Genomic DNA, 23397 nt, shown 5'->3' on the forward strand with positions numbered 1-23397 from the left:
AATATTGGTTTGTGTCTAGGTTTGGTGAAGGAAGCAAGCATTCTCGCCCAAAAACCAAGCTGGAGCTGCTCGCTGAACAGAGAGACGCAAAGCGTCGCCGCGTAAATCATAAAAAAGTCCACACATCTCGGAAAACTCACACAGAGGTATGTGGTATGCGGTACCCAGTATGAGACAGTTTGATTTCAACAGTGCAATTTAGACATAAACTTGTATTTTATCCTCTCTTATCTTTTTTCTCTAGGTGTTACGTGAAGTCATTCGCAATCAAATGGAGTACTTAGCATCTCAAGAAAACAAGAATGATTTTAATGCATAATTCTCACCACCCCCTCAAGCTTATTTGAGGTAAAGCTTCATTTAAACTAAAGTTCTCCTGAAGATAACATGCATCAGCACTGGAATCAAACTTTCCACCCTTCTGTCAGTGAAAATTTGCCAACTGGTTATGATAGTGATTTTTGTTCCCCTGGTAGATGGCAGCCAGCCATGAGAAACACTTTACCTTGGAGCCTTACTAGGCCTCCTCAGAGTGTGCCATCTCAGGTTCCCTTAAATTATCCTAACAGATCTTTGGTGTATCATCCCCGAGTCAATGAGAGACTTGCAGATTACTATGGACCAGCAACTAATTTTCCTTATGAGGGCCTTGCCGCTTATCAAAGTTTTCAAAGAAGATTCCAAATGTTTTCTGATATAGATCACCAGAGATCTAATGACAAGTTCTATGGACATGAGCCCCAGCTTGTCGAGAACAAAATTTTAGAGTCCAGAGGTCTTCTGAGAGAACAGAGTGGTCCAACTGTAGTAAGAGCAAGGCAATTCAGTAACTCGGATCAATTTCACTATTATGACAATCAATCTAGTGGAGAAAGATTGTCTTCCTCCAATCCAGAGCAATGTCCAGCTCCTATGAACTCTGTGTTGAATAGCTGTGATACTGAGTTAATTGATCCCAATGTAAACACAGAGATTCAACAAAATTTCAACTATAATCTGAATACAATGGAAGGAGAAGATACAAATGATAATTTTTCTCAAAATGCCAAAAATGCAAAATTTGGGGATAATAGTAATCTTACTACAGATCGGAACAGACAAGACCTACATTTAAAGTATGGTGGTATCACTGAAGTTGTTGATGAAGATTCGGTTGAGATTATTGAAGAGGTATTTAATACCTCACAAGAAATTATGTTGACACCCACAGCCATACCTCAAAATTTACTTGTCCGTGGTTCAGCAGAGAAAGCCAACTATGTCAGTGTCATAAGACATACAGGTTCTTTGATTAGAAGTGACAATGAGGCTCCTGATAATTCCATCATAATTGGGGACCCCTGTGCTGTGTTCATGGATTGTAATAATAATAATAATGATAATAATGCAGAAGTAAAAAGTGTGGAATCCTCTAATATTCTAGAGAAAAGGAAAAATATGGTATTTCCTCTCCAAGGCACAATAATCAATTGGAATGGTTTGAAAAAATTTCGTAATTTTGCACTGACTAAAAGTCAAAAGTTCAGACCATTTTATGAACTGGATAGTTTTAACATTTCTCAGAACTGTGAACCCATTCAGTATTATATCCATAAAAAAGGAAACATGGAGAAGTGTTCTAGCTTCCTTTCAGTTTTGGTATTTCCCTTCTACACTTTCCAAATCTCAATTGATGTATACTTTTTGTTTTTAAATATTTGTACACACTTCCATATATTTTTCAGTGGTCTGAAAAGTTGTCTAACCTATTTCACCATGATTTCAAATCTATCCCATTTTTTGGTGGAACAGAAAGCCAAACCTGCCAAGGATGAAAAATTATGTCTTGCAGAAAAGTCTATACCATTACTTTTTGGACCAGTGAAACCAGAAAACTTGCCCTACAAGATTTGTTCAGTTCTACCAGATAAGCATTTTCATGGAAGTAGACAAATTCTTATAAAAAACAACTTTCTATATTTCAGGAAAGGTCAAAATGATACTTTTAGACCCTTGAAAATTTGTGGCAATTCGCCAAGTATGTTAAAAAAGTCGAAATTGAAGAAAATGAAACTACCAGAAATACTTCATGCCAAAAATGGATGTAGTATTCCAATTTTTCTTTTAAAACAGCAAATTTGTGGTACATGCTCAGAAATGGAATGGGAGGAAACCTTAATTGAAATTTTACAAGCTTCAATGACTTATTTTCAAATTGAAAATATTGTTGAAGAGGGAATTGTCTTCGAACAAACTAACTGCAACCAGGATCAGTCAAGAATAGGCGAACAGGATTATGGTAATAACAAAAAGGAAAAAGTAAGAGGGATATCAGACACAAAAATAGGAATGTACGTTGTAAAACCCATATCTATCAGGAGAGCTCAGAGTGCAAAGAAGTTCAACAAGAATTTATTCAGTGTCAAACCAACTTGGGTTTATTCTGACCTAAAATTATTTTTTGAGCAGGTAGACTCTGACAATGAAAGTTTTGTCAGCAAAAGCAAGTATGGAATTTTTGAAATCAAGCCAATTATGAACTGCCTTGGAAATTCACCTCATGTAAGAGATGAACCATATACAGTAAAATATATAATGCCAGATGAAAAAATTAAAATTTTGTTGATTAAAGAGCAAAATGCAAAAGCTAACAAGAAATCTAGAAACAAACTTGATGTAATTTCTAGTGAGAAGGGTTTTTTGGTAAAAGAAATAGATGACCTGTCTAACAATGACAAGAAAAACACCCTGTTGCTTTTGAAAAGGGACAATGGATATGAAAATGTTGGACAAGAACCTATTCAAATAATTCTTGAGAAGCTTGGGATTCATGGTTACCCTTTTCTTGTCAATGAGGTGATTGAATATTCTTCAGAACCGATTTCAAAACCCCAAAAGACCCTTGCTTACAGTTCCAACCAAAAGAAAAACCAACTAATAGGAGGAGTTGAACCTATGGCACCTATCTGTTTAGATATCGCAACTGTTCTAAATTCTTCTTCAGAGGCACTTTCATTATTGGATACATGTGAAAAACTTGCAGAAAATTTTATAAGACATGGAATCTCAGTAAAACAAAAATTTGGTTGTATGAGAAAAATATTTTCAGATTCTGAGCAAGAAGACCTACTGAAAGTTATGTGTGAGAAAGGTGATGCAAATGTTTATGAGGCAGTTCGAAAGTATTTAAATGTGAATTTTAAAGGAATCGGTGAATTTAAAAATTGCATGGGATTTAGGCAGGTGAAGGGTGTGCGATCTGTACTAGCTCAAGGGAATATTACTAGATCTGATGACAACCTGTTCCTCTTTTATGATGTGCCAATGCGAGATGGCCGATCACAGCTGTCATTACAAGTTGTTATTAATAGGAGACTGCCAAATGAATCTCAAAGTTTAAATTCTGCAGAGGTACGTCCAAAATCAGAAACAGAGTGTTATTCTATCGATGAAGCCACCCAATTGAAAGTGGACAAGGAGCAGTTTTTCTCTCCCAAAAGGCAGCAAGCATCACAGGATATGGATCTCGAACAAGAATTGGAACGAGAACTTGAGATGATACATGGAGAAGCACCATCTCACAAGAGTCTTCTGATCCAGAATACGTATGAAAAATCAAATAGCAGCACATCACTAGAATTTATGTGTGAAAACAAACCATTAAACCTTATTCAAATTGGTTCTGATTTAAGTGAATTGAAAGTGCTCGAGGATGCTTCTACTTATAATAAACTGGGTGTTCAGATTCCATTGACTCATTTTACGTCAAACGAGATTCTTCACAATGAATATCAAGATAATCCTCATTATTTGAAAGTAGAATCAAGTCCAGAGATTAATTTGTCCATTTCATCAATCAAATCAATTCAAAACTGTGATGATTTGACCAGTGCACATACAATCAGTGATCACAACTTGTCTAACAAAATTGAAAATTTGCAAGATGTTCAAAACTTTGGTCATGAGTCTTCAGATGATGAGGCCTGCCATCTTCAACTTAAAAAACGCATGCTTGATGCTTATTACTCCAATTCAAACCCATCTCACCCTAAGTACCGAGGAAGAAGCAGCAGTCCCCCTTCTAAAAAACCTCGACATAGCCATGGAGTCAGGAAAAATCATAAACTACTTAAAACTCTAAGTATCCAACAGTACATCGATCGCAATCCTTTAAAAGATGCTGAAGCAGCTGAAATAAATCATAGTCCTCAATATGTTTCCCTCATGTCAAAGAACAATTTTGTTCACACACCCTCTCACATCATTGATTATCCTCTAAAATTAGATAAAAGTAATATCTACAACAGAAATCAACAGTCCCATAAATGTCAGTATTCATCAGTATTACAGAAGCTACATGCAGGCCTAAAGGATAGGAAACTATTGCACTCACAAAATTGTGATGTTTGTTTCAAACATCGTCCACCTTCCCATTTTTCTCAGCATTCTCCTTCATTTGAGATTAGAAATCCTAAACAACGCAATCGCAAAAGGAGATGTAGCGAGTCTGATTCTTTCCCAATGCCCCCTGTTAATCATCCTTGTTTAGTCTCCTTTGAGTCTATTCCATCATCATCCATTGAGGGTAGTATTTGCAGGTATTGTGATAAATCTTTCAACAGACACAGTTATAGAGATGGTCAATATAAATGTCCCAAAATAACAAAAAATGGCATTAAAATGTATCAAGAACGCACTTGGATGAAATCTTATAATTCTAGGATGTCTTCTAGTCATGGAGTGACAAAACATAACAGTAGAATGCATGCTGATTGTTTTGCAAAAGAGCAAAATAATATAAAAATATACACAGACCCAGAATGTTTTGAAAATATTGTCGCTTCAACTCTAACAAGGGAAGATGAAGATGCTCTTCAAAGAGTTGTTACTGAAGGAGATATTTTCTTATACTCCCCTGAAAAAAAACCTGTGTCACAAGATCCAAGATTTAGAAAAAAAAATCTCAATAAGGATCCTCTTGAATCAAATAGTAATAAAAAAATTATTGCTCCTATCATCGGTAAACCAACTGTGACTTCTGTTCCTATGCATGACATGAAGCCAATTATAAAGTATGACGGAATAAACTTAAAAGATACATCTACAAATTCAGTGAAGACACTTAATAATAGTGAAACAATCATGAAATATAATGAAAAATGTTTAAACTTTTTGAAGAAACAGGCTCAGTATTTCTCTGACAACCCTGAGGTTCATTTTTACCCTCTTCCTATTGATAGCTTTGACGGGGCTCAAAGCACTAATGAAAGTAATAAAACTTTTGACTTTAAAAATTTTGGGAATGATCAACCAGATTTGTCTGATTCAAATCTTGCTCTAGGAGCTCAACCTGCAGCTAGTCCTGGCCAATGGACTTCCACTTTGACACCATTTGCTGCCTTGAGCTCTCAATATGGTGATTCTAGCAATATACAAAAAAAGAAAGTCAGCAGAAAGGATGAACCATACTCCCCAGGATCTCCTACAAGCACACTTTCAGGTTAAAATTAACGAAGCTGCAATAAATGGACAGTCAAAGTTAAAAAGAAGTGAAACCTAGTTTTTTACAACTACAGTTCTAGATGTTCTATGATGTCTATCATGTTTTTCAATTTTGATTGAATATCTATAGCAAGACTTAATTTGGTTTTAGTGCTCCTCCTCAACAAGTTTTGTTGTTATATTTCGGACATTTTGAAGTAGTTCTACCTTGGTCCTAGGTGTTACAGCAAATGTCGGACCTTCACCCTCGACGGCGGGTGGAATTGGAAAATACAATAAAATGAACAGCAAGTAGCATCTGAAATAGACTGCTAAGTATTAAGTGGTAAGAACTTTGAAAAGTAAAAATAACTTTTGTGCCTGAAATATCTGTTTAATATCTAACATTAGTTGTATAAAATAAGTGATGTAAGTTTAATCCCTGGCTAGCAGGATACCTGAACTTCTCATTGGTTTGTGTTCTTAATGTGCATGATGTCTTCATTGTCATTCTTCGTTTATACAACATAAGCATTGAAGGATTGATTTGAAAAGTATTTTATCTTACTACCATTAATGCTTGATCTGGTGATGAGAGAAAGCTCTCGCTTAAAGTGGCGAGTTGGCTCATACTGTGAATTCCTATCGAAACTTTAAACTAAATACACCATAATTTCAGTTTTCAAATAACGTTTCCTAAAATATCAACCACATTCAGAACACAATTAGAAATTTTGAGTATTGAAAAATAAATAGGTTGTTATTAGGCTATTTACTTTTGATGTATAATTGTACAAGTATTTTACCAAAATGTTTATCTATCTATTAAATTGCGCTGTTTTGATTTAAATTTCTACTTCTGAATGTACTTTGAAAATGTATGAACTTAGTTAGCTTTGGTGATTAGTATTCCCATACATGAAAGATGAAAGAATTCCTTCCTTTGAAAATGTATGTTTTCTACAAAAATTATGGTGATTATAAAAATAAAAAAGAATAAGAAGAAAAGTTAAAGATTTGTATTTTTACTTTGCAGGTGTTTTGAGTTGGCAGGAAATTTAATCAATTGGAGTGATTATAATTGTAGCGTTGCCACTAATGGGATATACTCCTTTTGTTAAGATGTGTTGTAATATCTTTTTTGCTCTGAATGTTGTGAATTCAGTTAAGCCTATCCTATATTTGTGAAAGGAAAAATTTTGCTCTCTATCTTGAATGTTGAACAGTAAAAAAAACTTTGTTAATATGATAGGTTGCTCTTCCTATTTTAAGTTTTCCTCTCAGGTGCTTCTCCCTCAGGAAAACATTTTTGTTTTGCCAAATAACTGCTGTTGCTCATGTACTGTATGTCCTGCATTGATGTAATAAAATAAACCCTAAGAAAAAATATTGTTTGTTGTTATTATTATACTTTGGTATCGGACAACATTGAACAGCATTATGCATGCAATCGCTTATCGCTCATCAGGGTCATTTTGGGGGTTTGGTAGGGGCCCAAAGGGATAGCAGGGGTTTGGCACTTAGGCTGTTTTACTCCGATTTAGTCCGTGCCCAACCCCTGCTGTCTACTTGGACCCCTATCAAACCCCCAAAATTAGCCTGATGAGCCTTTTCTCAAGGATGAGCAAGGATGAGCCTTGAGAAGAGCGACAGAGCGTTCAAACTAAGTGCGCGCTGGGTAAAGCTGTCGGAAACGGATAGGCGGATGAATTAGAATTTCGAGAATGTACGAAAGAGGACGAAAGCGAAAGTAGTTCCTACCAGACCAAATCTGATGCTTTCGTCATCTAGGTCGCCATTTTGCGTCTTGGGCTGAAAATTCGTAGTGCGTCGTAGCAATCTGCTAACTTTTCTGTGTTTTTCGCAAACAACGAAATGGGGCGATACGATAGGCGAGGGTAAGTCTTATTCTCTCCATAATATTTTTTCACGCACATGATCTTTTCACCTTCATAATATCCTAAATCATATCTAGTGCCTACTTACCTCAAAGTGACGTACCAAGCCGTTTGTTTTCTCCGTTTCCAACTAATACAATAAAAATAAGCCTAATTATTGTACTCGTAGGTTCAAACTTTCTCAAAATTTAGAAATGTAATTATTAAATTTGTAACTTTGTACAAGCTGCCAATTCTACAATGCTCTTATGTCAAAGTAGGGTTAATGTATCAATTGTGCTTGAACTCTAGAGACTTAAGCCCCCTGTTATATTTTCTTTTAGACAGATCAGACTTAACTGAGAGTTATTTGCCGAATTTATGTGCTTGTTACAATATGTATGTACAGTCCATTGAGTGTTGTGATGTATTCTGTTCATGGTGTAGCGTATTGACTGGGCAACACTCTTGCCCATTGTTACTACATAACAGATGTTATTCTGTAAAAATCTTTGTCCACTTAAGGAATACATTCTTTTTCAAATATTTTTCTTTTGCTTACAGCCTTAACAGCTGCAGAGAATTTTCTCAATTGTTTGAATTTTATTTTCAGGTCACGAGACAGAGACAGAGACCGTCGCAGAAGCAGAAGTCGCAGTAGGGACCGCAGGAGGCGCAGCAGGTCACGCAGCCGCAGTCGTGATCGCTTCAGGGATAGAGACTTTGGACGTGGTGGTGGAGGAGGGGGCCGTGGTGGCAGAGGAGGACAACCTGGTAGCAACTTGCGTAAGCCCAGGTGGGATACAAGCCGTTTGGAACCTTTCAAGAAAGACTTTTATGTTCCCCACCCTGAAACTTCGAGTCGGTAAGAAAAAAACAATTTGCGTTGTCTCATGGTTTTTAATTTTGATTACCACTTGTAATGAGATGTTCTGACAATATTCTAGGCCACAACATGAAGTTGAAGAGTACCGCAAGGCCAAGGAAATTACTCTGAAAGGCCGCAATGTACCCAGTCCCATCCTTTCCTTCGAAGAGTCGAGCTTTCCTGACTATGTCTTGCGAGAAGTAAGGTTAGTATCAACTTGTCTGCCCCACTTGCTGATTTTAAATGTTGCTGTGAACCTGTCATTAAGATGATCTTGTAAAACATTCTCTGGAAACAATCTTTCTATAGATGTTTTCTAGCTGTTGCTATTGTTCTCTATGTGTTCAGAAGCTAATGTGTCTTACAATGTGTATACATCTAAGTTCATTACTTATTTATTCTTGTTTTAAATTCCAGGCGAGCAGGATTTAAGGATCCAACGCCCATTCAAGCTCAAGGCTGGCCAATTGCCCTTAGTGGAAGGGACATGGTGGGCATTGCCATGACTGGATCAGGAAAGACACTATCAGTCAGTATTAAAGAATATCTCTCTGAAGCTAGAAATTTTTTAATTGCTGATCTAAACTCATTATCTAAACTCTCACCTCCCCACTTTTGCAGTATACTCTTCCAGCCATTGTTCACATTAACAATCAGCCACGTCTACAAAGAGGAGATGGCCCCATAGCCCTCATTTTGGCTCCAACACGTGAATTGGCACAACAGATTCAACAGGTAGCAGATGACTTTGGAAGGTCATCTCAAATTAGAAATACATGTATTTTTGGTGGAGCTCCTAAAGCACCTCAGGTATTTAAAAACGACTGGTGAAAGATTTTGACTGTTTTAAATTACTCCCATTAATTATTTTTTTCTCTTGTTAGGCTCGTGATCTTGAAAGAGGTGTTGAGATTGTGATTGCAACACCTGGTCGTCTCATTGACTTCTTAGAGAGTGGCCGCACCAATTTAAGACGTTGCACTTACCTTGTTTTGGATGAAGCTGACCGTATGTTAGACATGGGTTTTGAACCGCAAATCCGTAAAATAATTGATCAAATTAGGGTACGTATTTGTTAAATATTATGGAAAGCTTTGTTATTTAATCCTATCTAACTTTAATTATTTATTGTTTTGCTTGTAGCCTGATCGTCAAACCTTGATGTGGTCTGCTACATGGCCCAAAGAAGTGCGTAATCTTGCAGAAGAGTTCCTCAGAGATTATACACAGCTGAATGTGGGATCTCTCCAACTTTCTGCCAACCACAATATCCTTCAGATTGTTGATGTCTGCCAGGAATATGAGAAGGAAAGCAAGTAAGTTAATCTCAATCCATCTCTGCTGACGATTAGAATTTTTGTATTGTTACAAAGAATCTGCCTTGGTTTTTCATAGGTTGAGCACTCTCCTGAAAGAAATTATGGCAGAGAAGGAAAACAAAAGCATTGTATTCATTGAAACCAAGCGTAGAGTTGATGAAATAACTCGCAAAATGAAGCGTGATGGGTAAGAGCATGGATTTGGAGCTAAAAATTCTTAGTAGTATGCAGCTGTATGATACAGTTGTTTAATAATTTATGTGGTTGTTTAGGTGGCCAGCATCATGCATTCATGGTGATAAAACTCAACAAGAGAGAGATTGGGTACTCCAAGGTTGGTGCTTTCTCCATCAATTTTGCTTTAAATGTTCTCTAAATATATTTATACTTATTTTTGTATTGTTTATAAAATTATAGATTTTAGATCAGGCAAATCTCCAATTTTGGTCGCCACTGATGTTGCTGCCAGAGGACTTGGTAAGTTATAACTAGAAAAGCCTTGTCTTAAATTGACATTTCACACATATGGTTTTGCATACAATTCTACCCTTTTCTCTCTATTATAAAATATCTGTTACTTTCTGACAATGTGTGATTTATTACTGTATTTAACACAGGGATGGGATCTTATACTACTCCCATCCTTTTAAAACATATTGACTATAAATGTAAGCTCCACCAACCTAAACACTAATTAGATTCAATTTTTTAGAAATAACTTTTAACTATCTTGAAAAAGAACAGTCACGTGTTAAATTCTCAATATAAAGTACTTTTTTTATTTGTTTTTGTGTGCTCATGTGTGAATTTTAGGTTTCTTTTGTACAGCTGTCAAGGTCTTTTGAGCGGTAGGCTAGGTTGACGTAAGACAGTCCTTTCTTGTGTTGGTAAAGGGCTGACTGAAGGTGCATCCCCTCTTCACTGTTGATTAAGCGCCTCTTTTGTTTTTTTCTTGCAGAGGCACTAGCAAGACCTGTAACGATGCCGAATAACGGCATAGTTGCTGAGCGCTGTGCCTCTCTGAGCGGGGGCACCATGGTCCTCTTGCTCCAATGGCCTCACGCTCCGCGGGCCTACCGGGCCTCGGTCACAGTCAGGGCTCCGGGCTGAGGCAAGGCCTGTCGAGGCCTGCGAAGGCTCTGCTCTGACGTGACGTAGTGTGTTGTGGCGACCTGCGCGCCAGATCTTAAGGCCATACCCCCGGCATGGCCACTCGGGCTGTCCTCGGCCGCCCTCGAGCCGCCCTCGAGCCGCCCTCGTGCCGTTCTCAGGCCACCCCGAGCCACCCTTGGGCCGCCCTCGGGTTGCCGTGAGGCCACCCCCAGGCTGCTCCGAGCCGCCCACCGGCCGCCTCGAACAACCCTCAGGCCGTCCTCGGGTCGCTCTCTGGCCACTCCGAGTCACTCCTGGCCTGACATGAGCCGGCGGGTCGCCTTCATGCTACCCTCGGGCTGACGCGAGGCTCCTCGGTTCGGATCGGCGCGGCGCGGCTCGGCGCAGCGCGGCGCAGCTCGGTTCGGCGCGTGCCTGGCCTAGGCCTGGCTTATGCGGGTGGCTGTGAAGGCCGTGCCCGTGCCCGGAGGGCCCGGAGGGGAGGGAGGGGGACGGTGCCTTGGAGGCCGTGCCGTTCCCCTCCGCCCCCCCCTCCACGCGCCCAGTTACCACCCCGTGCACCTCGCTTTGCGGAAGGCTCGGCACGGCACGGGCGACTAGAATTCCTAGACTTGTGTGGCCATACCAAGTGGTTAGGCCACAGGTAATGATTCTTCTTCCACAGTGGTGTAGCTAAGTACGGTGTTGGTATGGCACAGCTTCCGGAGCAGTTGTGGATTTTACAGTACAAGTAATTTCTATAGTTCATGAACTGCCCATTCTTTATTGCTCTCTTACGTACTCTTATATTTTTGTTCAGTTTCATTACTCTTTGAGTAACAATTCAAAGGCAGTCTACACAGCCAATTGTTGTTTTTGCAACATTGTCCATGCGGGGCTGTGCTGTATCAGTTTTAGTTTAGCTGTGAGGTTTCCAGGAGAAGTGGTTTTCCTGTGACTGAAACTGCATGATGCTACTAGTTCATAATCCTTCCTTGTTTCGGAAACACTATTTCAGGAGTCACTTCGTGTTGAGATGATGGCAAATGCATTGCATTAGTTATTCAATAGCATTGAATACATTTCCAACTGAGAGAAATATTAATTTCGAAAAGAACTTTGATTTAAGTTTTTTAGTTTTTGTTTTAGAATGAACTGCTATTCTATAACATTTTGACTGAGAGCTGTGCGCCCTCATTATTGATTAAATAGTGATAGAACAATATTGTTTTTTTTTTTTTTTTTTTTTTTTTAAATACACATACAATGCTCTTTTTTTCTTGAGTCAACTTAGCAGTCCACAGAATTTTTCTTTTTTTTTCTAAAGATTTGCTGGTGACCCAATTAATTTTTTGTCAATATAGTATTTTACACTTGTGCTATGGAGCTATTGCAATGTTGATTTTTAATTGGCAGTCTCCTTTCCTATTCCTGAATGTCCTGTTCCCTTCGTCATTGTTTTCATTTCGTGATTCCTAACAGTAGTCAGCTAAATACATCTGGCCTTCTGATGTCAATGAATATCTATCTAGTGGCTTGAGTGGTACTAATTTTGGGTTTGTGCTTCCAGATGTTGAAGATGTGAAGTTTGTCATCAATTTTGACTACCCATCCTCCTCTGAAGATTATGTTCATCGCATTGGAAGAACTGGGCGTTCACAACGCACTGGCACGGCATACACCTTTTTCACTATGTCAAATGCCAAGCAAGCTGCTGATTTGGTTGCTGTTCTGAAGGAAGCTAATCAGGTTATCAACCCTAAGCTTCTGGAGATGTCAGACATGTCGAGAGGCTTTGGCGGTGGTAGAAGTAAGTTTTTTTTTATCTCTCCTAGTTTTCTTATTTTAAATTTGCTTGCTGGAAATCTCATGTACCACTGGTTTCTCAGATCGCAACCGGTGGAGAGGAGGGCGGGGTCGAGGTGGAGGTGGACGATCTCGCAGTCGCAGTCCTCGTAGTCGTAGCCGCAGTCGAAGCCGAAGCCCCCGTAGGCGGGATAGGAGCTACTCACGTGATGACAGATCTGGTAAGTTATGAGTTTGACAGATTTTGGCACAGAAGAAAACAGCAGGAGGTTGGGTTTGTAACATGTATGTTTCTAGTAGGTAAATAGGATGTAAATACTGTCTTCTTTGACTTAACCTGCTCTTGTGGATTCATCAGTAAATTATACGTTGACAAGATTAGTTGGACATTTATGTGGCTTGTCAGGCTAAACCGAAAGTGGGCCTACCCTGCTGATATCCCAGTACGTGTAGTCCTATATGGGGCCATCAGCGCCTACCCCTGCTTAAGATTTTTCAGTCGGGCAAGAATGGCCTAGAAGCTGTTTTTAATGGATTCAGACTAAAATTTGGGTTTTCACCCACATCATTAAAAACACTGCTCTGTCCCATTATTTCTCAGCCCTGCCCCAATCGTCTGTTTTTCTTTCCCATAGATCAGAACATGTCAATTGTTTCAGTCATGTAACACATAAATAGCTTCCCTTGATCAGGTTTGTGCTAAAATATTTGGAAGAAACGTTTTGCACAAGTCTTACCTGTTTCGCATTCTATGATGTTTTTATAGCTTTGTGAAGTTTTATGTGCATTGTTTTCTTTTATTTTGAATTACAATATGCTTCTTCAAGTTCTAAGCCACATAAGTCAAACTGAGATTATATCAATCTGCAATTTTATTAGTTGCAAAACTTCCCTTATCTTTGGATTTTTTTGTGGAGAGAACATTACTAAAATTGATTAATATTGTTAGGAAATCAGCTTTTTAGGATTAGGTAGCTGCACCTTCACAAGGATGCCTCTTATTTTTAAAAAATAAATTTACTGGGCTTTATTCTTTACACATCCTCACATCCACTTTTCTCACGTGTTTTTCTGGTCTAGAAGCCTCTGCTTTGTTTGACAACCAGCTGTTTGTTTTTGTTTTAGACTCTTGTGTTGGTGGCAGCTACTGGAACCCTTTCCCCCTTGTTGAAAAATAGATTAATGTAACTAATCTACTGTTGAAGAAAGTGCTGGAAGCAAAGATCTAATTTCAAAGCTTCAGTTCAATAACTATTTTGTAAATTCTTAAAATGTATTACAAATTCTTTCTTTTTTTTTTCTTTTTTTTTGCACCATTGGAAGTTACATTTTTAATAGCTCTGTTGGCTTTAGTGTTGTTCTTACAAATAAACTACTTTTTTTTTTTATCTGCAAGTGCAAGTCCATTTTAATTTCCTGCCTCATGCTCTTTGTCTGACTGGTGGAAGATGTGACTACTCAGTGGCAAACCCCATTAATAATTTTTTACGCGGTATTGGTCTGTTTTAGCATGATGGGCTGTTTCCTTGAAGAAAGAAGCGTAATGTGTTGCAGATATCCAACGATTTTATAAAGTGATGTATCTTCTAAAGCTGAACAATTTTATTTCACTTGATCCCATTTGAATCGATCTCTTGTGTAAATTATTGCAATATTTGTAATAATTGTTATTTTTCGTAACATTTTCTTTCAAAAATCTATCCCTTATATTATGTACAGATATAGATATATTTATGAAACTATTTACCTACTCACCCAAATGAAACATGTTAATTTCTTAATCCTTAAGCAAACATACAATTAATGTTTTAAGATCAGATGCACCTCAACAAAACAAAACTTTATGCATAATGAGTATGCACTTTAAATTTCATCTAGTAATAGTGATCATTTTTAAGTCTTCATTTGAAGCATTTCGTGTTAATTAGTCAGTGCTTTGGCATACTTCAAGTGTGCCCGTAAATAAGACATTTGTATAATGTGTGTAGTAGTCCTTGGGTATGATTTTCTATGTAACTTTAGCATGCTAGTTTTACTGGAATTTATAGCTGGATGGATCTCTTATTCAACGCTCTTAATATTTCACATGTTATTTAATCATCTCACATCGAAAAAATAAATTACTACAAGTACAAATTGTGTATCTCTTAAATGTTCACCACTTTGAAAGTATCACTAAGTGTGGTTTCATGGTACCATGCAACTCCTTTTACCACTCAACTTTAAATATGATAAGTTTTGGCCCACCACCTACAATAATTGTAGCCTGACAGAGTCATTCATGCAACCTGGAAGTCAGGGGAAAAAAATATTAGTCAAGGAAAATGACTGAATCTTGCCCCAAATTGTTGTATTCATATTTTTGGTGGCATTTTCAATTCTTTGGGAGGCAAAAAGTTCCACTTAAAGTCAGGGATTTTGAAAACTTTGGCTGCGTGGCCACCCTGCCTGAGAAATTTTGTCCAGTCAAATATACAAGCACAAAGGACTACAAAACACTTTCAATGTCATCAATGAAGAGCTTCAGGCATCTGTCCACTTCACTTTCATCCCCATTATTAATGATGCTCCAATTCCACTCTAAAACATCATCCAAATCACACTCTGAGGCAATGTCATCGACTCCTGGAAATGTGAAGTAAAAACATTGTTTTAAGAAGAATAATTTGAATTTGCAGTTGGCATCAGCAGCCAGCATATTACCTTTAGTGAAGACATATCCGCGTCTTTGTCGGACACTTTCATCAGCCACTACTCTAACGGTTCGAACAGCATCACCATACTCTTCGGTAAACCATTTAATATCAGTTTTACGTCGGATGTCGCTCACAACCCATATAGGTTTTTCTTGGGCTATACCATTTAATGTTTTATTAATTAAATAACTGCAGTTTATCAGTCTGTAGAAATTAATTGACTTTTAATGTTACCTTTGTACATGTCTACAGCTTTTCTGCAAAAGTACCCAGGGTCTTTTGCTCGTACAGATTCACTCCAAATTATCATGTCTTGACGAAAATTTTCCTTGTACTGGTTTGCACTCATGAGTTTATGAAGGTCCAAGCCCTTCTCTTCAGCCCAATGAGATTTGATTGGGGATGATATTTTAATGATGACAGTATTCTCCTCTCCAATCCTTTCAAAGCAAAAAGGAAAATTAGAAAACACCAAAAACACAACTAGCACACTCTTCAACAGAGACCTTCACCTTTCAAGAAGTAAATCAGTGATGTAATCTTTGCCGCATTTCCTTTTACCACTAAATAGGAAAACTCGTTTTGGGTTTCCAGTGCCACGTCCGATAGTCGCGCTTACTGCCTCACTTCTACTCATAGTGTTTTTGGATCCGGTTTCAAAACGCAAATGCAGCCCAAAAAACTGACCAGAACAGAACAGTCTTCCTCTTTTGCTGAACCAAAGTCCCCGCGAATGATTTCATCTGATTCATAATTCACCACCATTTACATACATAGACTTCTAAAAAAAAAGGTGTTCTGAGCATAGATACTCATGAAAGTTGTAGAGAACTATTGAATGTCACTGTCTAGAAACCACAATAAACGAGTAAATTTTACAGTTGAGGCAAGATCTGCATACAAATTATTGAAGAACGCCAAGAAAAGTGTGATAAAAACAATTCATTTCGGTGCAAAATTTGTGGTTTGTTGTGTACGATGGGTTGCCTAACCTATAATCTGTTGTTTGTGGAATCCCCAAGAGGGAGAGCCAAACAGGCAACCTCGGGATGTGAAAGTTTGAGTAGAGCTTCAAAAGAATGGCAATGTAATAGATTTCCAATGAAAGGGCTGAAAGGGTTATTTCATTTATATTTTATTATAATTTTCACCAGAAAAGAACGTTGAATTTCCAATCAGCATCCTATTACTAAGTGTTGCGTCAGGTTTGCCTGTAAACATACAGACAGCATCAACAAACAACATAACAGAGCGGGCCTCCGATCGTTGAATGGGATTGTGATTGTGCTTGCTAGATTGAAGTAGTTGAAGAGTCGCCTTTCAATTTGGCTTATCGGCTGTATAGGTCCTCTTCTTTCAGGTTAGTTTTCCTTCTCTTGGTGAGCACATAAGATAATTACACTGGAAGTAAGTGAAAATTGTGAGTGATGACGCAGTTAATGTAATGTTTGACATATAGGTTATTGACACCTGGGCTTTCCGATTGGATTCCAAGTTTTTAATTTCTCTTTCAGATGAATCCTTCGAACGGAGCTGTCAAAGCCGTGGGAAGAGGGCGAGGTCCTTGGCGCCCTGATCAGGAAGTTCATGAGCTCCGTCGTCCGCAAATGCCTTCGGTTCAGTCCGGTAGGTTATCGTAGTGTATCTATGTTTTCACATGACCTCATTTTTTTCATCTTATTAAATACCAAACCACTGCAGTTTGACATTTGTCATATTTTATTATATTTTATAGGTATTGTTTCCTTTGTGGATATGTAGAAGCTTTAGTATCATGTAGTGTATTGCCTTTCCAGAGTCATCGAGTTCTAGCACAACGCTCAAAGATGAGACATTAGATCCATTGGCTGTTGCCTTTCAATCTAAATTGTCTGTCAATGCCAAAGAGTTTGTCCCAAAGGGTTTTACGTGTACTTTACCTGCCAACACTCAGGTAATTCTGTTTTCAGTTCACTGTTCAAACCATATTTCAATATACAATCTAAATTAATCCATCATTTTACCCCTGTGCTGATCTAGGCACTCTCTCCTTATGAAAGCGAGAAAGATGAACAACAATCTGTTTATGAAGAGGACTCTGATGTATCTTTTGAGGAGGTGGGTTACGATTTGGGATCCTTTCAACCAGTATCTGTTTCATTCGATTCAACAACCTATTATGTGGACGTATTTTTCCTACAGTGGCTTTATCAATATGTGACTGATGTAATAAGAAATATAACACTTAATCCTGGTCAATTTGACCCTTTGTCAAGGGCGTTGATGGATGAACTAAGACCTATATTTGGTGAAGAAGAGGCGGTTGAAAGTATTGTTTCACTAATCATTGACCAGGTCAGGTTTTATTACAATTTACTTGTATGTCCTATTTGTGAAAAATCATTAATTATTTGTTTCTTTTAACAAAAAATTCAGGCAATTAAAGAGCCCAATTTTAGGTACAGTGGTGCAAGGCTTTGCAATTTAATTAACAAGTACTCATCAAGCAAGCAGAGTTCAATGTTTCGAAGAATTTTGTTAACAAAGTATGATTTTGATATGATTCTAGATTTCTCTTATGCAAAAGGTTAATTTTGAGGTTGATTCCTAATGAACTTTTAAAAATACCAGGTTAAATGGAGAGCACGAAAAAATTGAAGATAACATGGAAAACAATCCGGATAAAGTTTATGGTTTCCTTTATTTTTTGGGAGAGCTCTATATTCAACTTGAGCTTCATAAAGGAGTTAGAATAACTATTTTAGGTGATGGATTAATCTTAGCCTTGAAAATTTTAATTCAAATCCCCCAAATTGAAAATATTAAACATAGCTGTGCCGTTCTGAAGGTGAGAACTCCTGTGTTTTATTTGTGCGTCTGGTCAACAAAATGTTGTTCTAATACTCAAAATTTTTATTTAGTTGACTGGATATATGCTTGATTGTGATCAACGAGAAGTGATGAATGAATTGTTCGTTGAGTTTGATAAATTGCTCTTGGATGAAAGAGCTGGAACACGTGCCAAAGATATTGTTAGTAATCTTTTAAAGTTACGAAGCAATAATTGGGGTCATGTTCCAAGTTCTGTGATCCCTCCAAAGCAATCAAGACATGTAGATGCTGAACCGACTTGGGTAAAGTTTCAAGGAAATGTCTTACATTCGTCTAAAACTATTTTTTTGTAATGGTTCTAGAAAAAAGTTAACTCTTAATTCATTATTATTTTCACAGAATGCTGACGGAATATATTATGGCCCTGACCACCTTGCTCTGACTGCCGAAGAATATAAATTTTTGGATGACAGTTGTGGCAAAGAAGAAACTGTCTCTTCTAGGTAAATCTGCCTAGGCTTTTGTCTTTCATAATACTTTATTTGTTTGTTTCCTCTTCTCACCGTTGTTCAATTTCTTTCATTTTAGCGATGATGCAACTGTATGGGATCCAGAAGCGAATGAAAATGAAAATGCAGAAATCGCTGCTGCATTTCAGGAGTTTGTTAATCAAAAGCACAAGCCTTGAAAATTTGATTGGAAAGAAGGTGAAGTAAGACATGTGCTCAACAAATTAACTGAATTACCAACATCAGTTTTACACTTGTTATATATTGTGAAATCAAATTGTTGGCTGTGAGAGTGTTAGGAACATTACATAGTTGTTTGAAATCTAGCATGCTATTGAACTGGAATTGTAATTTTTTGTATTTTTGTTTTATTTGAGTATGACAGATTATTGTTAAAGCAATCAAAAATAATATCCCTTTTATGTAAGAAACAGATTAGGTTTTTTGAGTTTAAAAAATTTCTTTATTTCTTCTGAACAGCATTGTTTACATCTTAATTTTCTGTATTGATTCTTCATTCATCTGAAACCACCCTTGAAAGGATGGCCTGACAAGTAGCGCGACCACCGGCTGGCCTGTCCGGTTGCCTTTTTTGTTTTTCGAGTGCCAAGGAAGTGTTTTCAAATGTGCAAATGTGTAGTTTGAACTCACTCTGTTAGGTGGAAAGACGCTAACCAAATATGGTAAACGTATTGCGCTCGACATGACAGACAGTAAGGCCACCTAACAAAGTTGATTTTGTCAATCTTCAATTAATAAAGCTACATAAGAGAAGTGATCATATGTAATAATTTATGTAGGTGGGGGAATTTATGTATTTACCTTAGTTAAGTTATATCGTAGTAGCAGCTGCATCACGTTCATGTTGTGGCCTTAGCTCGTATGTATCCAGACGTAGTATAAAATAATTTTTTTATGCTTATTTTTTTTATTTGTCTTTAGTGCTTGCTGTACATTTATTCTTTTATGGTATGATAGAAATTGAAATAAAATTAATTTTATATGTAGAAATTCTGCTGTGTTTTTATTGGTATGGTTATACCAAGAACCAGGAGATTGAATGGTGAAAAACAGAAGTGAACAGTAAATAAATATTTAATCTTCTACTGCTGTGACTTTTACAGATACAAAAACATATTTCATCATTATTAAATTAAAATCAAATTGTTCTACTACACTGAAGTCAAGTGGCAATCCAATACCCTGACCTGACAAATTAGTGCAGTAGTTAAGCATTACGCACTTTATGGATGAATGTTTCTCAAGGTATTTTTACTCATTACAAAATATTGGTGTCACCTAAATTAATAAATTTGTAATAGACTGGAATAGACAATGTCTACAGAGTTCTCCATCAGCCGTGCACAAATTTCAGGTAAACAACTTCAGAGAAAGTAGCAGAGCCTAAGTGCAACCATTTGTCTTTCTCACCACTCCATATCTAGCTTTGCCTTGGCATTACTATATATGAAAAGTGACATTCATTTATTTACTTAGTCTTGTACCAGAAATTTGATGGAATTGTCAGAGCGCAACAGCACAACACCACTAAAAAGTTCTGGGTTGTAGTTGCATTCTGTCAATTACATAAAGCTTTGCAGAAACAAAACATTGGGAAACTATAAACAAAAACAATCAATAAATCATACACAAAAATTACCTGAATCTGTATTATGCACACATGAAAGAGCATGATCGTACTAATACTGCATACCAAAAACATACTATAGAATCTACTTTTGAGTATTCTTAGACTGTACAATATTTTTTTAAAAGGTTGAAGTAGGTGAAAAAACAAGACCACTAACGAACTTGTCATGGCACATTAGCACTCATATATATTTTTTGGTAAGATTTCGAGTATCCTTGTACAACTCATGGAATCTCACAAAAAAAAAAAAATAATAATCGTCGTTAGTTCCCTGTTCTTCTTTTTGAGAGAAAGAGGTAGGCAGGGATAAAAACAACCCGGTAAAAAAATAATAATCAAATTTAAACATTGTAGAGAATGTAAATGCAGTAAATTAGTTTTACAGATATCAGTCGAATGCTAAAAAAATTCTGACCTTAAAATTCTAGGTACATAAAATGTTTTGTTCTGGAGCCACAGGAATATCTTGAGAGCAGCAGAAACACACTTATATCTCACACACACAAAATTTCATGAGAATATCACAGGTTTAAACTTTGGCTACAACATTATAATAACCTTAAGTTAATTGATAAAAAACAAACAATGATTAAGAGTGACATATGAAACTCTTTATAATAAGGAATAAAGGTAGGTATTTACAACCTGGACTAATACATAAATGGTCTAAATCATGGAGGTTATAAAAATATAACTCTTATACAGTGTGTTTGAGAGCACATATCAATGAGTTCAATAGAATAACAATGGAATTTCATAGATAACTTTAAAACAGATCAGATCAAGTAACAAAGGGGCTAGCTGACTTCACTAAATTCAACCTTACGGTCCATAAGGGAGGCTTGGTCCTGATCCATCTGGCAGTCCTCTTCCAGGTGCTGAAAGGGAATTTGAAACTGCACCTACACCACTAGTCCGCGGTTCTGGTACAGCACCATTCAATGCACTACCAGCTAAGGCACTTAGAGTGCTACTTGGGCGTGTACTGCACCAACCCAATGAGGACTCAGTGCTGAGAGAATGTTCATGTTGATCACAATGAATAACACACTGATGGAATGACACAGCAGAAGCATGGCCAGAACGCCCAGATGTGAGGGGCTCACCTTCTTCCCACACATCTTTTGTAGGGTCATACACTTCAACAATCGAAAGGAATGAAGTACCATCATAACCACCTAAAAAATAAGAACACTGTAAGAGAAAATTCACACAAGATTAAAATGAAAAATCCTATTTTTATCATGCTGGCTTACCCATCGCATATAATTTTCCATCCAAAACAGTTAGGCTTAAAGCAGAGCGTGATATTCTAATTGGTGCCCTGAACTCCCATGTATCCTTTTCAGTGTCATAGCATTCCACTGAGTTTAACTGTTTTGATCCATCATAACCCCCAACAACATACACACAGTTGTTCAGGGTAGCAACACCTTAGAAAACAAATAAAAATAACACAAATTTTTAGAGGAAGTCATTATTAAATCACTGGAAAGTTGAAATTAAAATAACACAAACCTGCTCCACTCCTGGCAACATGCATGGGAGAAATAGGTGTCCACTCATCATTTTCTGGATGGTAACTCTCTGCACTGTTTAGCCTATTAATTCCATCATACCCTCCCATTGCATACAACATTCTATTTACTACAGCAACTCCCACACCAAGTCTCTTGTACTGCATAGGGCGAACTAGTGTCCACCTATCTTCATCTGGCTCATACCTATTTAAATATAGAGAAAATAAGAAGAAGACAAGTAAATCAGTTTTCAATTTTAATACTCAAAGCTCAAATTTATCTCAAAATAACTCATACCTTTCTACACTACTATGATAATCACTTCCGGAAGAGCCACCAACAGCATACAGATACCCATCCATCACTGCTACGCCAACACGATTACGAGGAGTAGTCATGGGGCTACAAGGTCGCCATTGGTCCAAGACAGGGTGGTAGCGATCTACCCAGTCAGAATCATAACTACTGCCTGGGGCATTGTTTCGCCCTCCAACAGCATAAAACATTCCCTAAAAAAAATAAGAAAAGAAATTGGATTTTCATGCAGACCACACAGCAATTGCATACTAAAGGTAACGCTTCACAACTGACCTTAAGAAAAGCTCCACCTAATCCAGACCGAGGAACTGTCAGTTTTGCAAGCTGAGTCCATGTCTTGTCATCAGCATTGAAAGCTTCAAGAATGTCTAAAGAATACCGAAGGTACCCACCAGCAATGTATATAACACGTGGAGTGTTTGGTGTTCTTTCCTTGACACATGGCTTTTTATGCAAAGTCATGTCCTGGAAAAAATGATATATGTAACATGTATCCCATGTTTCCTAGTATATGATGTTACTGAAACTACAAATCACTTGTAAGATAGAAAAAACTCACTTTAAATATTTGTGCTAAGTATTTCCGGCACTGTGGGAGTTTTTTGAGGAGATCACAACTTTTCATTTGTTTTGACAAGAATGCAGGAGTTAAATATTGACATCGGACAGCTTGCAGAATATGTTCCATTTTTGGTCTTCTATTTTCTTCATCATATTTCACCCATTGAAGTACAGCTTGGTACACATCTTGCTCATCCTGAACATTGAGGGCATCTTTTTTAACCAAGGCCACCAGCTGCATAGCCGAGAGTTGGAAAAATTCTTCTTCTTGACAAATCTGAAAATAAAAATGAAAAAATGAACTGTTTAAAAAAGTATAGTTAGAATCAAAATATTTGAAACTATATGTAATTTTAGGACGTTGAGGGCGGTGTGTGACCTACAGAGTGGGTCCCAATAACATAGGATCGCCTACCCCCGCCACAATCAATGTGTTGACATAATTTGATCATTTGCAAATGAAAACGCAGTATCAGTTTAAGTTTACTTATTGTATCAAGTCTTTACCTGAGTGAAATGCTGCTCAATAAATTGGTTAGCTTTTTCATGTAGCTCCTTACAACCATGTTGTTCTGCAAAATTTGCTATTCCAATAACATTGGAAGGGTCAAGTTGTCTCTCAAGAAAGACACAGCATGCATTAATAATATCAGGAACCTGTATGCAAAACAAGAAAGAAAACGAATAAGGGTGCTGACATTTAAAAATAAAATAGAAATTTGAAATTTAAAATCAGTTACTTGGAACATAGTAGCAGCAGGAAGAAGTTGGCAAACTGTAACTTCAGTAACTCTGATAATACCAGTGTACATAAATTGCAAAATACGGGCTAGTGTTGTGGGACAAACACCCTGAAGCTTGACGTGTGACATGTCACATTCTTTCAGACCGCCAGTGAACATTGCCTGA

General features: G+C 37.4%; 5 protein-coding genes across 11 annotated transcripts in view; 3 read left to right on the top strand and 2 right to left on the bottom strand.

The window, feature by feature from the left end:
• The first annotated feature begins 19 nt into the window (after positions 1–19).
• On the top strand, positions 20–6841 carry LOC113210363 (uncharacterized). The gene is made up of 2 exons (XM_026428332.2): positions 20–146; positions 245–6841. The coding sequence occupies exon 2, from the start codon at positions 388–390 to the stop codon at positions 5482–5484; it is 5097 nt and encodes a 1698-aa protein (XP_026284117.2). The 5' UTR covers positions 20–146; positions 245–387; the 3' UTR covers positions 5485–6841.
• A 355-nt stretch (positions 6842–7196) lies between these two features.
• On the top strand, positions 7197–14558 carry LOC113210353 (probable ATP-dependent RNA helicase DDX17). 3 transcript variants are annotated; one of them, XM_026428318.2, is made up of 13 exons: positions 7197–7358; positions 7951–8202; positions 8285–8410; positions 8623–8734; positions 8827–9015; positions 9090–9269; positions 9349–9521; positions 9601–9711; positions 9797–9858; positions 9942–10001; positions 12187–12426; positions 12506–12643; positions 13932–14558. In XM_026428318.2, exons 1-13 carry the CDS (start codon positions 7336–7338, stop codon positions 13934–13936), a joined length of 1671 nt encoding a protein of 556 aa, XP_026284103.1. In that variant the 5' UTR covers positions 7197–7335; the 3' UTR covers positions 13937–14558. The 3 variants fall into 3 exon arrangements, 2 of the variants coding, with proteins under 2 accessions (XP_026284103.1, XP_026284101.1); XM_026428316.2 differs by having other exon boundaries at positions 13548–14013; XR_003303630.2 differs by lacking the exons at positions 12506–12643; positions 13932–14558 and adding an exon at positions 10483–11280 and having other exon boundaries at positions 12187–12336.
• Positions 14497–16097, bottom strand: LOC113210356 (phosphomevalonate kinase). The gene is made up of 4 exons (XM_026428324.2): positions 15631–16097; positions 15353–15558; positions 15126–15275; positions 14497–15047 (listed from the first exon to the last, which is right to left on the bottom strand). Exons 1-4 carry the CDS (start codon positions 15753–15755, stop codon positions 14911–14913), a joined length of 618 nt encoding a protein of 205 aa, XP_026284109.1. The 5' UTR covers positions 15756–16097; the 3' UTR covers positions 14497–14910.
• Positions 16098–16321: 224 nt separating this feature from the next.
• LOC113210354 (polyadenylate-binding protein-interacting protein 1) lies at positions 16322–19449 on the top strand. 3 transcript variants are annotated; one of them, XM_026428320.2, is made up of 10 exons: positions 16322–16478; positions 16633–16744; positions 16915–17051; positions 17138–17215; positions 17300–17452; positions 17534–17643; positions 17729–17945; positions 18019–18231; positions 18329–18432; positions 18518–19449. In XM_026428320.2, the coding sequence occupies exons 2-10, from the start codon at positions 16633–16635 to the stop codon at positions 18615–18617; spliced, it is 1224 nt and encodes a 407-aa protein (XP_026284105.1). In that variant the 5' UTR covers positions 16322–16478; the 3' UTR covers positions 18618–19449. The 3 variants fall into 3 exon arrangements, with proteins under 3 accessions (XP_026284105.1, XP_026284106.1, XP_026284107.1); XM_026428321.2 differs by having other exon boundaries at positions 16374–16525; XM_026428322.2 differs by having other exon boundaries at positions 16379–16538.
• A 66-nt stretch (positions 19450–19515) lies between these two features.
• Positions 19516–23397, bottom strand: part of LOC113210352 (kelch-like ECH-associated protein 1B) — a 12022-nt gene continuing 8140 nt past the window's right edge. For all 3 annotated transcript variants that reach the window (XM_052264668.1, XM_052264657.1, XM_052264663.1), the window contains 8 exons: positions 23229–23393; positions 22996–23145; positions 22487–22765; positions 22201–22392; positions 21907–22118; positions 21608–21813; positions 21346–21522; positions 19516–21267 (listed from right to left, as the gene is read on the bottom strand). In XM_052264668.1, coding sequence (XP_052120628.1) covers positions 20912–21267; positions 21346–21522; positions 21608–21813; positions 21907–22118; positions 22201–22392; positions 22487–22765; positions 22996–23145; positions 23229–23393 — 1737 coding nt within the window. In that variant the 3' untranslated portion in view covers positions 19516–20911. The remainder of the gene's footprint in view (positions 21268–21345; positions 21523–21607; positions 21814–21906; positions 22119–22200; positions 22393–22486; positions 22766–22995; positions 23146–23228; positions 23394–23397) is intronic.

This window comes from Frankliniella occidentalis, unplaced genomic scaffold, assembly GCF_000697945.3.
Source record: "Frankliniella occidentalis isolate FOCC.00 unplaced genomic scaffold, Focc_3.1 Scaffold2, whole genome shotgun sequence".
Lineage (NCBI taxonomy): Eukaryota > Metazoa > Arthropoda > Insecta > Thysanoptera > Thripidae > Frankliniella > Frankliniella occidentalis.

What these genes read in the sequence shown, in the direction of transcription:
- LOC113210363 (XM_026428332.2), top strand. Translation starts at nt 388, where the DNA reads ATGCATCAGCACTGGAATCAAACTTTCCACCCTTCTGTCAGTGAAAAT.
- LOC113210353 (XM_026428316.2), top strand. Translation starts at nt 7,336, where the DNA reads ATGGGGCGATACGATAGGCGAGG. An exon ending in AAATAATTGATCAAATTAGG is followed by an intron (nt 9,270 to 9,348) that starts GTACGTATTTGT and finishes TTTTGCTTGTAG; the next exon opens with CCTGATCGTCAAACCTTGAT. An exon ending in GAGAGATTGGGTACTCCAAG is followed by an intron (nt 9,859 to 9,941) that starts GTTGGTGCTTTC and finishes ATAAAATTATAG; the next exon opens with ATTTTAGATCAGGCAAATCT.
- LOC113210356 (XM_026428324.2), bottom strand. Translation starts at nt 15,755, where the DNA reads ATGAGTAGAAGTGAGGCAGTAAGCGCGACTATCGGACGTGGCACTGGA. An exon ending in ACTGATTTACTTCTTGAAAG is followed by an intron (nt 15,559 to 15,630) that starts GTGAAGGTCTCT and finishes TTGCTTTGAAAG; the next exon opens with GATTGGAGAGGAGAATACTG. An exon ending in AGCTGTAGACATGTACAAAG is followed by an intron (nt 15,276 to 15,352) that starts GTAACATTAAAA and finishes TAAATGGTATAG; the next exon opens with CCCAAGAAAAACCTATATGG.
- LOC113210354 (XM_026428320.2), top strand. Translation starts at nt 16,633, where the DNA reads ATGAATCCTTCGAACGGAGCTGTCAAAGCCGTGGGAAGAGGGCGAGGT. An exon ending in AATGCCTTCGGTTCAGTCCG is followed by an intron (nt 16,745 to 16,914) that starts GTAGGTTATCGT and finishes TTGCCTTTCCAG; the next exon opens with AGTCATCGAGTTCTAGCACA. An exon ending in CTGATGTATCTTTTGAGGAG is followed by an intron (nt 17,216 to 17,299) that starts GTGGGTTACGAT and finishes TTTTTCCTACAG; the next exon opens with TGGCTTTATCAATATGTGAC.